Source organism: Echinococcus granulosus (assembly GCF_000524195.1).
Source record: "Echinococcus granulosus chromosome Unknown EG_S00196, whole genome shotgun sequence".
Lineage (NCBI taxonomy): Eukaryota > Metazoa > Platyhelminthes > Cestoda > Cyclophyllidea > Taeniidae > Echinococcus > Echinococcus granulosus.
The window spans coordinates 50,934-64,584 of record NW_020170576.1 but is presented as its reverse complement, the minus strand read 5'-3'; the positions used below and the strand labels follow the sequence as shown (position 1 = coordinate 64,584).

Below are 13,651 nucleotides of genomic sequence, written 5' to 3'. Positions count from 1 at the left end.
TAATTTGGATTAAAGGTGGGATTGTGGATGAGTGTAGCTAAATGGGAGTAGATGAGACAAGTGGCCTGCAGCGCTTTTCTGGTGGCTCTTGAGATTTTCGTGAGCCACTCCCAATGCAGATGACACGAAACTCGGCTAACTCCATCCAATGCTTCTCGTCTCCCAGGCCTTCTCGTTTGAAGCATGAATTACAGACAAGTTGTCAAAGTTATTACTGTCCCTAATCCTAGCCAAGATTGTAGTAATTTGATCTCTACCTCTTCGCACCGTAGTTATGCGAGCAATCGTAGGAAATTGTCTTCTTCTTACCAGCTGCTCTAAATTACTGTCTTGCCTGTAAATTCACCAACTTCGTCTCAATAACATATTCCATCGGTAAAGGCTAGTCCGTAGGCAAAAATTGCCTTGTCAGTAAGATAGAATGTCAAAAATGTTCAAGCTGAATGAATTCGGCGTAGTTTTTAGATGCCTTGCCCAGGTTATTTACCCGGTGTGTGAGCACAGTGGAGTAGTCAACCCAGTCCCTTGCACAGAATTGTGGATTTCAAGCTAGCCTCCTTTGAAAAGATCCAGGGTGGATCACTCATTCAGCCCCCATGCTCATCCTTCTGCAGGCAATTTGGCCTCTTAGAAACGATCTTACGAGGCTCAACCAAGCGCACACATTGGCAAGCCGCAGGCATCGTAATACTCTGGAAGAAGTGTTGTTGTAGGCGGGTGATCAGGGCTTGTCTACTCTTTGGAAATCGATTTCGTCTCCTTGGTCATGGGACGGGCGTCGGTAACAAGTGTTGTTAAAACGAAATGTGTTCTTGTCTTATTAACGATTATGCTTTAATGGAGCGAAAAATAAACCACGGCAATTCTGCATCCTCCTTCATCAATCAAAAATGATTTATATGATTGAGAAAAAGGATAGAGCGATGATGTGCCGTCAATTTTTTAAAGGGATTCCATTGTGTTAGATGTAGAGGCGATGCAAAAGAAGTCATTTTTGGGAAGATTTTATGCTTGTTTCTCATCTCAGCTCTATTTACTGTTTGTCGAATGTACTTCACATGTGATTCACACATGCCAAGAAATTTACTTATGAACATTTAAGGAGATGCTGGGGATACACGCAGAACGCCAGCAAAGATGAAGTGACACCTCCCTCTCTCTTTGCCTGTCTCTTTCCCTGCTTCCCACTGTCATTTCCTCCCATCTGCTGGGGCACGCAAATTATCTTCCGAGTAAGTTTGAGAATGGGAGAGGGTTTTGCGTTGGTCCCTCCAGGTTAATGAGTAGTAGTGCAGCGGTAGCTTTTCTAGCAAACCTAACAGTTGTATCAGTCTGTGTTGGATAAGAAACGACACTCAGACGAAGGAAGGCTGATCTTGGAGGGCAGAAGTGATGCTTGTCGAGGAAGTATTTGGTGGGTTGTGAGTGGATGCTCGTAGAGGGATAACCTGCAATGAGTTCGTTTGCTTACCGTTACAATAGAGTCCATACTTTGGTAGGCAATAGGAGAGACTGGGCACAATTTGATAGTTGAATAGATTGCATCATGCCTTTGTGCGAGAACAAACCCACACCCGTACTTCTTCATGTGCCATAGGGTTACAATAGACTAAATTACAGCACATTTTGCCAAAATCCCTCCATCTTGTCCAGGTCATGTTTGCACTGTTACCCTAAGTTTCCTCCCACTCTATTTCCCTACATCCCCTATCCACTCACTCACTCCCTCTCACACACACAACTGTAAGTGTGAATCCCCACACATCTTTGGTTACACCTTCAGTTATGACAGAAAGGAAAAATGCGTGTCAACCGATCGTTAAGGAGGTAAATGATAACGAGGAAATTATCCAGGGACTTAACAACTGCCACATTTGAATGCCATTCCCGCCACTGCTAGATTAAACCAAACAGAGGCATTAGGACTTTGCTCCTGCCTCCTCTTTTTTCCCTCCTTTTTGCAGTGGCCAGTGTCGTGGTTTGATGTGAGGATAGTAACGGTAACGGTGAAAAACTGGGTTATGGGTGAGGGCAGGCCACAAATCCATCCAGAAATGAGATTTATGCAGCAAGCTAGTTTGGAATTTAATAGTAAGTTTAGCTTATGTCTCCATTCCTTTTTTGACTGCATCTACTTTGCTTTTTATTGCATTTATATCAAATTTCGGCATTATTTCGTAATCTACTTTGTATTTATAAGTGCTATCTATCGGAAATTTTGCTGGTAAGAGGACAAGAATTTCGAAGTAGGACATTTGTACGCTGGATACAACGATATCCCTAAAATACACGCTTAAGTTAAAGATGTGGTGATCAATAATAGATAAGTGCTGCTGCTTTTGCAGATCAAAGGCATCAACCATCAAATTGTGCCCAGTCCCTCCTATTGCCTACCAAAGTATGGACTCTATTGTAACGGTAAGCAAACGAACTCATTGCAGGTTATCCCTCTACGAGCATCCACTCACAACTTACCAAATACTTCCTCGACAAGCATCACTTCTGCCCTCCAAGACCAGCCTTCCTTCGCCTGAGTGTCATCTCTTATCCAACACACACTGATACAACTGTCGCCAGTTATGAACCGACTTGGAAATTCAAGTGATGAGACAACTCTAAAATTGTGGGAAGCAATTCCCATGTCCAACACGACGCATCAAAGTTTTATAGAGATATGAAGGCAGAATCTTAGCATACCCAAGGCAGACGGACTTTAGATATCATGTATGAGGTGAGAATCCAACCAGACTTGAAACCAGCGCTAGTAGCCAGTGCTAGTTTGAGACAATGCCATTGCAGACTACGTGGGTCCATTTAAAAAGGGTGAAGATTTGACAATGAAGTGTGTAAGGATATGCTACTCCTCCTATAGGATTACGTTGGATCATTGTTAGTGTTCTGGGGAGTTGAAGGCTTAAAATCGAGAAAAGGGAGAATCACTACCATGCTGCTTCGCTCTCCATCCTGGTGACATGCCTTTTGCCTGCACAAAAGCTCACCAGTCCTTCCGCTGGTTATTAACATGCCAGCTGCAAAGTAGTAGCCGTCAATAAAAATAGACCCTAGATGACTACGCCATTTTGACACTGGCGATTTCAACTCCAGATGCGAGAAGTTGCATTTTTTGGTATATTAATAGAAAGTATCGCAGACGAGCCGCTGTCAAGTAAGACATCTTGTCATCATGGATACGAAAGTTGTAATAACTTCAGGTGGCCCAGTTGGATGCGATAAAAAGTAGGCGTCCCGTATTTCGAATGATTCGCCTACCGTCATATTTACATTGGAGTCCGGAGGGTGAGGCAAAAAAACTGTTAAAAGTAAACCCGATGATGTCAATACTTTCGATGTGAGGTTGGAAGGAGAAGGTGGGCTTGCCCAGAGTAGGTAACTGCTGCGATTCGTCAAAGGTTAATGTTTTTGCATCCACTACTCGAGCATCCTACCCAGGTTCCTAAACTCTAGCTCTTGATTACTTTCCATGAATGTCAAATATCACCTACAGGTAGTTAAAAATATGTCAATAACCACTACAGGGTCAGGGGTTAATCAAAATACCATGATAGGGAGAGAATGGGACCACCTTGATTCCCATCACTCAATCGGCCATCATATGAGCACCCGTAGCGCCCGCAGGTTAGTCATATTCGTAGACAAATAAAGACCTCCGCGTTAAAGGATCTGCCACCTGATTATTCTAGTTAGGAACTCTGCAGTATGCTTTTGCACATGGAAGAGCATTCGGGTGCTCACTGCAAACATGGCAGATGCCTGGGCATAGAGGTTTACTCATCTAGATCACAAATGTGTTATCCCACGTGCTTATGACATCAAAGCCGAACAATCTCGAGTGGACCCGACGATGACGTCATGGCGCTACAAGTAGTGAATCGCTATCGTTCTACGTTGTACATCAGTCACCACTAACTTGCTGACTAGTATCTTTTCAGTAGTCATCAGTTACTTAACGACAAGTTTCACCTCCTCAATGAGTGAAATTTCAGTCATCCATCAGTTGGAGGCTTCTCTAACGGTGGACAGATGTTCAGAGGTGCTAATTGAGTTAATTGCTGGCCAGAAGAATCGGTAGGGCAGAGCGCCACACCACCAAGATGCGATGACCTCACAGCGTCCGAACATATTATCAGGTTTTATTAAGGAGCAGGATACCAATGACTGAGCTCTTGAGTAGATTCTGCAATAATATGTAAACTGAAGCTAAACATGCAGTTTTGATGAGATGTTTATTTATTTGGGCACACGAAATGTCGAAAATTTCAGGCTTAGGATTTCGTTTTCTCCTAAACTTCATGGAAGTTCGCCTAGATGTCAAGGATTATCTCATTCATGCAATGGAGATTCCAACTGTTGTGACTCTTTATATTTTTATTATTGGCTCTTTGTGAAGAACTGCTCAGTAAAATTTTAATTTCTCTTTCACTACCGGTATGGAATTTTAGGAGTGAGAGTACGTTTTCTCCAATACTTTGGCGGGACAACTGCATTAAAAGTAGTCTGAGTGGAGTTAAAACAGCATTCATCTTGAGTCTTGTAGAGTAGTTAGGCTCGTCCTTTATTTACTTACCTACTTATGGAGTTCGTTTACAGTGTCCTAACAAAGAACATCATACCTTCGGCGTTCAAGAACTCTCTAAGGAACCTTCAACTGGCTACACAGATGCAGTTCCCCCCACCTGGCGTGTTGGAGGTTTGGTCGAGGAAGGTACAGAATGGAGGGGAAGAAGCTAGATAAATCTGTCCATTTTTCGAGAGGTTTTGAATTGCAAGTGTAATCACTGGTGGAATATGTCTTAGGTGATTTAAGTGCCTATAATTCTACACCTTGAATTAGGGCCTCTTTTTAGTAGTGCTGAAACAGCCAAATTTGTACAACTCTCATTGACCCTCCAAGTATGAGTAGATATACGCAGTTCAATGGTAAATTTCTTGAAGATGGCAAATTCTTGGGGAAAATAAACTTTACGATTCCACTATCCTGATTGATGCTAGGCAGAATACGACCTGAGAGCTACTTCTCGGACATCAAGCTGTAGATCTAGGCAGTGGTCTTCAGACCTCCTCAAAAGAAAAGCAAAATGTAGAGGCATGGTGCAAATTCAATTGGCCTTCATTCGGTTGACAACCGAGAGGCAAAACTTTCGTTTGTCGGGCTTGACAACTTCCTTATTTAAAGTAGCGATCATTTGGGTGACAGTCAAGAGGCGATTCAAGTTAACAATAACAAGAAAAATGAAGCATCCCAAATGAGCAGCGTTAACTAGTAGCATTCCTCCCTTCTTCTTAATCACCCCTGCCAGCATGCCATGCTCCTTTGCACAGACATGCAGGTTGAATGAAGCTGTTTTTGAGGCACATTATTGGTAGAGGGCAGAGAGTACGTAAAGACCATTTTTGTAATGAGAATCCAAGGGTTCAATTTAAGTTGATATGGAATGCTTTCAGATCAGTGCCGGCCTTGTGTAGATAATATGATAGCAGCGAACAGAGGACGTAGTGAGAGCACCAAAAATAGCCTATGCGTAGTGCTAGATACCACTAGCTGCGTTAACATAGTATAACAAAAGAAGACGCGGTGTCTGCTACTGTATACTTGCTAACAGTGGATTAGGTTGATCAAAACTCTTTGCCAACTGTGACAACGAGACAAGAGGCAAATTATCACATCTGTTGGGAAGTGGCGAAAGGTCATCAAAGAAATGTCTCATTTTTGGGCACCTCACAGTTGACTGATAAGTGGACCTCAAAACCCATCAATTATTTGCCTAAAGGGATCCTAGTTACCACTCTTCGTACACAGCCAAGGCGCACACCACTTCATTCCTGCAAGACTGTGATTCCTTTGTGTGCGCAGTGAACTACCGACAAAACCATTCACGTGAAACCGTTAGCCTGCCGACGGCGATAGGACAGCAAAGGCTGAGATCCTTCCATCTACCTGATCCGAAGGAAAGCTTCTTTGGTAGCAGTCAAGGCTTGTCCTGTTTATGGACTCTAGGATGTTGGGGATAGTTGCTGCCTCACTCTCTACTGAGATCGTTTTCACTCAAAAATACATTTTCAAGTGATAATTGTTACATTTTTTGCCTTTTTGGCATAACGCAACCCCACAAATCTCATTCGAAATAAAGGATATGTTTCTGAAACAAAGTGTAAAGAGAGAGGTAGAGGTGACAAGAACGAAGCTGTATGCTATGGAGGAATAAAATATTATGGAAGGGAAAAGACCTTTTATGACACTAAGGCGAGAGCTATCCAATTACGAAGATTTATGGCACTGCGCTGTTGCTTATACAGGCGGAATGACGCGTTTCGCAGCCTAGATCCTTTTACATACTAATTCTTATGTTTTGCCTCTTCAAAGCTTTACTTGTAAGGCTAGAGGTGGCACGGTAAACTTATACCATGGAGGGGTGACACTTACTAAATCGGTAAGTGGCATATGATGCGAATTTAGACAAAACAACGGAACAAAGCACCATTTGCAATGCTCAAATATATCACTGCAGATGGACTTGAGATTTAGTGTCAGAGATTATATAAAAGGTTTTCAGAGTCGCGTGTCTGGCAAAAGTTGTTGACCTCATGGCCAGAGGCGAGAGCACTTGGCGATTCTTATTGCTCGTAATTAAAAGGCTCGTCAAGAGACACCGTCGTGTCGTTCTTTTCACAGCAGTTTCCTTCTTTTCTACCTCATGGGTTCAGTTCGGCTGCTTTTTTTAGCCACGTCAGGAAGTTTATCCCCCTGAGTCACATCTACTGTAACGTTTTCATTATTGGGGGGGAAGAGTGTTTAAGAGCTGCGTAATGCGGAGGGGCTGAGACGCCCTCAATTCAGTGCAGAACGTGGATTTGGGCAGCAAAAGATGAAAATTTTAACATTAATGCAATGTCATGACGACATCGTGTGTCATCTACCTTGTTTGAATTCACCAAATGAACTCAAAATTGGTGATTTTGTTACCTACTTTCTGTCTTGTTCAAGAGGGAACATGGAGTAAATTAATCATTTTCTATAGATGTCCTTTCGTTCCACCCCAAAATGGCTGGTAAATTGTCATGCTGTAAAATGTGCAAAGTATATCTGCCCCGTAGGTGTACTTCAAAAGATTTTTCATTTTCTCCACGTCACACACCTGTGATAAATCCACTAGATCAAAGAAATGTTTCGTCCAGTAATGAATTTTTTGCGTATTTACTTGCCAAAAGAAGGGGAAAAGTGGAAGATTAGAGGCGTGACAGGTGAATAGTTGAATGCTTTTACAGGGGTAGATAGGATAAATTTTTGGGTTACGGGGAATTCGGTGTTTTTCTACACCGCTTAATTACTTCATCCCTAACGTGGCTCGCTAAACCAGGCGGGATAGTCTGCTCCCTTTTCTCGAAAGGAATGGTTATTTTTCTCTTTCGATTTCTTTTCCTATCCCATATTTTTGATACAAAGCCCAATTTTAATCTCCTATTTTCATCTAGGTTTCTGCATTATTTTGTCAAATAAACATGATCTCTCTTTCCCCTTTTTCTGCTTCTTTATCGCCCCTACCCACGGCAACTCCCCAATGCAACCGACTTGCTGACAATTTTGACTTCTTTGCAAAGGGTTTTATCAACGTCTGGCGTTCTTTATCCTACCTCTACTACTTAGTATTGGATAAAGTGACCAGTTAGAAGAGTTGAAGGTTACCTACATGCAAACCTGAGTAGTAGGGGTGGAGAGCGGGCTATAGATTTTGGCCTCTGATTGTATGGCATTCGGCATGTCCGTCTGGACTACACCACACACACGCACACATGTATAAATTCTGCCTGGACGGTGATGTGGTGTGCACTTCCCACTTGCAGAGCGAGCAGTTGGTGGTGATAGTGGAGCATAACAAGCAAATACACACACTAACGCGATTAATCCGAGTAAATTCTGGGAAAAACATCTCACTTTGCTGTCCCTTCTTTTGTGTTATATCTTACTGTAGCCCCAGACAAAAGCGTCATTTAGGTAAAATAGAAGTAGCTCACCTTCTATCCAGCCTATAAGCCTAAGTAGAATGGACAGGATAAGGGACGTTTTTAGCTACCCAACCTCTTATGCTGTACCCTTTACAATTGTTTGAAATCCTTCCAGTGGCTCATGTGCATGGGCAGAATTAACATGTCCTTAAACCACGCTGCTGACATTGGAACACAGTTGTATGTAGCTGTTCAAATGCCTTCATTTATGTGAGTATGCACAAGTGAACGCGAGTTATCTTAGTGGTTGGCTGGAGCACGAAGTTGTTCAGATCCTGAAAACGAAATAACACGCACGTCTAGACTGCTGATAATACCAGAGGTATGTGAGAAGGGCCTAGCCTATGGCGATCACTTAAGCACCAAGCCAACTTAAACATGCAATAGCAATGCTTTAGTTAAAAAAGCTGAAAGCCTTTGCTGCAATGCTAGGAACACAAGCACTCGTTTGTGGCGAATACACCTAAACTGTGAATAGAGGAGAATACGCAAATGCGTCCACGTAAACTCACCGCAAGTAAGCATGCAGTAAAATTGCAGTCATATTGTAGGCTCTAAATTCACACCCACAAATTTCTAGCAAAAACGTTGACAATTTAGCACTCGCAAGGAAATGAAATTACCTCAGGAACAATAGTGTAGATTATACAGAAAACAAATTTATTGTGCACAAAAATAGGTAAACAAACAACGAAGAGAAATTCGCTGGTGAGAAATAAAGTTAGTAAGCTTGTTAGGAAACAGCAGGAACTTAAATCTGTGCAGTCACAAGGAAAGCACTTCATTTGTTTACTAAATTGCCACATCTTTAAAATTATCAGCACCAGCAATGCCTCTGACATGACTAAAATATATAGACAAGGGGTGAAATGCGGAAATTGAAAATGCTTCCAATCGACTTTAATGAAAATAAAAGAAATTTTTGGCGCCTTTGAAAAGGAAAATAACTTTTGAAATGATTAACTTAAGATTATGAACCTAACAATAATATACAATCAACGGATGTCCCAGCTTTAATACTTTTGGCATACAAAGCAATAATTCTGCGCGCTTTCGTATCGTCAGGTCCCTTTGTGAGGATCTACAGCCCGATCACTCTCCTCTCTACTACAATGCATCACCATCCCACAAAAGCCGAAAGAGCACAAATGCTTGAGACTCATTTGGAAGTTCTACAAGTGGTGTACCCTCCTGCCAGTAATATGCTGCTAATGGTGCGTTCGATCATGACAAGTGTACGTTTGTTAGCACTTCAATCTGTTTCGTTTGCTTGAGTTCCTTGAGACATTTAATGTTTTCCGCATTGAATTGTTTGGAAGGACTCCCCTAAACTGGAGTGTCTAGCAGATTCGAGAGCCAGGCAATGTAAATTCGAGCTTCCTAGTTGGACGGTTCATCAACAATGCCGCCGCCTTATACAAACCAATTCGCTTGTCGTCGGTTTAAGGCGTGGTGTTGTGTGGTTTGCTGCGATATGGTACGGCTTGTTATGCCTTTCTCCGTGCATGGACAGATAGGTGAGGCAAATACAAGATTCGTAGATTGTGCTATGCGACGACGTGATCCCTTTAACACGATTGATAAAATCCACAATATCTAGAGGTGCGCTAGTACATGTCTGGGTAGGTTATAATACCCCCTCATGATTCGTGTGATTAATTGCTTAACGAATCTCTGACATGTGCCATAGTGACTGTGACTCCTCACTCCTTCAGTGGGATTTGCGAAGAAGAAAGGCAATACATGTACGGAACCTGTGTGTCAAAAGCCCTAAATGCAGAAAAGTGTACCCGAAAATGAAACTGAAGTTAGAGGTAAGAACTGTCAGAATGTGCGGTCTTTAATTCCTAATCGTCGCTCCAAATTTACGATGTTTTCTTGCAGCTACGCTCGAGTCATTTTCGTTGCTGTAGCCGTATAACAACATCTGAGTGGGTCATGATGTCAGATTAGCCATGAACATAGATACGACACCACCTCATGAATGCTGCCATCGACATTAGCAGTAGGCTGAAACTCGCTGCAAACACGCCATTACTGCCTGTGTAAAAGATGTAAAAGTAAACTATTTGATTAATTAGTCTGTTGAAGCTTATTTGCGCACTGTGTGAGCGATTGGCTTATATGACCTTAGTTTCGAGAGAAATGGGTTACTGTGGATCTCCGTACATGTAGCGCATGACTTCAACTATTCACAGGTGTGGATTTGATGTCAGTGTAAGGGTTAAGAACCATCTTCGGGATCCTCCAAATCATCTCTTTAAAGAATTGCGAAAATAGATTTACCGTCTGCATTCCAATAATTAATCTATGATAATATTTTAATAGTGCTGCCTGTGGAAGCATGTTAGCGGTTTTAAGGGCATGATGACAAAAAACTCTTTGGAGTGTCAGATACAGTTATCTCTTTTGAAAAGTATGATGTGTGTGCACATATGCAACTTACTCGAATGGGTATGCAATGCATTTACAAGCGCCTGCGTGGCACAGCATTTCAAATTGTTAAATGCTCCCTGCTTTGCACCCTCTAATGAATTCGAGTAATGTAAAGCAGATTTTATCGAAATATGATGATCTGTAAACCAATTTTGGAATCCTGACATCCGTCTCGCTTGTAGATAACCGTAGCCACAAAAACAGACGCTGCACATTTCGGGCTCCTTAGATTGCATTTTTGCTCTGAGGTATGGCATTCATGTCACGCTATGTTAGCAAGTATTAAATTTGGACCTACTATTTTGGATAATTGTAGTAACGGAAGACCATCAAAAATGCTACAATTCGCTGAACACTGTTTGCTGTCGATCAATAATTTGGAGTGACTTGGAAAGATTCACTTACCTTTCAGCTTACCTATCAAATTCTAACCTTACTCAGCACATATTGCCTCGCTTCTGTGTTGCTGTACAAAAGGATGAAGTGGCACCAAGATGCTACTAGGACCGATTAAAGTAGGTTAGTGGAATGTTGTCTATCTGCATAATTAAGAGGTTGGAGTATGTGTCGAGATCAAACTAAACTTGCAAACCAAATGCAAACGAACTTATACTTCAGAATTTGACGTAGTTGAATGTTGAGACAAAATTTTGTAAACCTGTGGCTTCATGGACAATAGATATACTCAGCTCGAGGTGTCAATAATGCCGTCAATGTTTAAACAACCGGAACACAAATTCGCATCAGCGTGTGCTGGTGGAAGCTTTAGACAGCGAGTTAAAGCTATCCTCGCGTATGTACAGAATATCTGGTCGCCTTAATTCCAGCGTGATCACCTGCAAATACCACCTTGCGTTTGAATGGCATATTGGCCAAATAGGCGACTTCAGTGGGAGTGCCAATCAAGAATCAATGCCCGAGGACAAACTTTAGAATCTTATATCTAGGAGAAAAAGTGCGAGGGGGGCTGTAGATATCTTCACCAGGTTTTACATCAGTCGGTGGTATTAGATACCTCTGTTTCAGATGTACATACCCCTTTATTGGTCTGTCGGAAAACTCAACGCGTGCCGTAATCCTTTATTTAACGGACACTTCGTAACACTATAGAGATGACGGAAGATGAATGGCAGTAGTGCAGCTGCAGACAGTTGACAACTTCATGTGCAAGACGCCACTTGCGACACTGAATAACACAAAAGAACAGACTAAGAATTTCTATCTTTCAAGCCATTATCCGTCTGAAGGAGATAGATTGACCAACTGAGACAGGCCAGAAGCAGGCATTCAACTTGATTTGCATATATACCCATTCGTGGTCTCCACATACCAATTTGTTACCCATTTACTGCTCTGTATTGGCTTTTGTGTTAAAAAGCGACATGCATACGGTTATGTTGCACCGTTTCAAATCTCACTTTCCAATACCCAGTCTTCAAAAATGAAGGGCTTCTCAATTTGCACAACAAAATATTGCCGCAGGGCTGGCTCAGTAAACGAGGCAATCTGCATCACACAGATGACCAATAGTCAAAGAAACTAGGTACATGGAGGACGAAAGATGTGATTAACAAAAGCCCACACAACTTTGCGCGCATTTTGATCAAAAAGCAGAGAGGATGAGATGGAGAAATCGTGGCAGAAGCGCCAGAGCCAGAAAGAAAAAAACCTTTGTTTGCGTAACTTATCTCACGTTATCTTACCTGAAAGTTTGTTTTGAATTTCATGATGTTTTCTTGCTGCCACACATGAGTAATTCTCGTTACAGTGGCCACATAACAACATCTGGGTGAGTCGTGATGTCGGATTAGCTGTGACCATAGATACAACACCACCTCATGACTACTGCCATGGGGGAAGTTTGACCACGTGTTCCCTGCTAGAAGAATCGATGTAGCTAATCATGTTATGACACTGACAACAAAGAACAAGTGTCTGTAAAATTATATATGGGCCTTCAAGCGCCCTAAAGCTTCGTTTTGGAAAAGAAATAGCGCAAAGGGAGGAGGGGAAGAGGAAGTATGTCATCGCGGTGTGCAATCACTTCTCTTTAGTGCTTTGCGCTTGTCATTCTATGTAGTGTCTATCTGCGGCGCCTAGACTCTTACTGTGCACGTAAAAGAAAGGAAAAAGTAAATGACCACGTAGAGGATTGAACTGAGCCACTTTGCTATGCCACACGCGCATGCGTGTAGCGGTCAATTTGCAAGCATCTAACAGTAAATGAAGTAGAGGTAGTAGTTGCACTTGCTTAACTAATTCATGGCTGCAATAAGTAGTATGGCAAATTTCATCACTGGTACGACATGACACCAATAGAGTGAAAGGCATCTACAGTAAAAGTCAAAGTCAGTGACACACCTGTCCACTCACTCCTTCATTCCTTAAGGCTAAAATCAGCAGTGACATGCAATTCCCCAAAGATTACACACTTCTATCTCTCGTCGACTTCGTCGCTATCACTGCTGACTCCTTTGTCATACTCGCCTTCTCCTTCTCGCTGCACTTCCGACCGCTTAACAGCGTTTATCCCACCTCACGCTTCCTCACATTCCAACGTCATCTTCTTTTAATCTCTTCTCCTTGCGCCATACAGTTAAGCATTCTTTTATTTATCTATAAACCTTTAATGCACTGATTGAAAAGCTACATCAAATGGGAGGAAGGCAGCCTGGTAACGACACATCCATGCCCAGAAATACTGGCCACAAGCACGTAGGTTAGTCTCGCACAACAGGATACACATCCACAGATTGTGGCTGCCTTCAAGCCACACGCATTGGATGTGGCACTTAGAGCGCAAGCCGCCATCTTGTGTCGCCTAATGACCACCTTTCAATGAGACGGCGAATCCGTTGCACTGCAGCTCAAGAGGAGGAGGCACTGCGCCAGTTTCCTTTAAATCTTCATATAGCCATTGGCTGGAATCAACGGAAGAAGGTGAATTAACTGAGGCGTGGCACACGAGAGTGTGGATGTGATTTCATTAAAACGTCTGTATTGCTCACCATAATAATGCCACCATGCTAAACTTCCTTTCACTCCGCAGAATTTCTTGCAGCATCAACCCAATTCGACTCGGCTTTCATCCCTTTCTCCTCCTTTCCCTCCCCTCCCTCTCCTCCTCCTCCTCCAAGCCCCACTTCATTCCACTCCTCCTTCTCCCTAACTTAAGCCAAAAATCAAAACAAAA

The 13,651-nt window shown here is 42.5% G+C and overlaps 1 protein-coding gene across 1 annotated transcript; it reads right to left on the bottom strand. All coding sequences in view use genetic code 11, as the record gives it.

The window, feature by feature from the left end:
• Positions 1-6,078: 6,078 nt before the first annotated feature.
• Positions 6,079-12,243, bottom strand: EGR_10176 (hypothetical protein; the record flags this gene model as incomplete). Its single annotated transcript, XM_024499425.1, has 3 exons — positions 6,079-6,210; positions 8,646-8,920; positions 12,162-12,243. The coding sequence occupies 3 exons, from the start codon at positions 12,241-12,243 to the stop codon at positions 6,079-6,081; spliced, it is 489 nt and encodes a 162-aa protein (XP_024346164.1).
• Between the last annotated feature and the right edge of the window lie 1,408 nt (positions 12,244-13,651).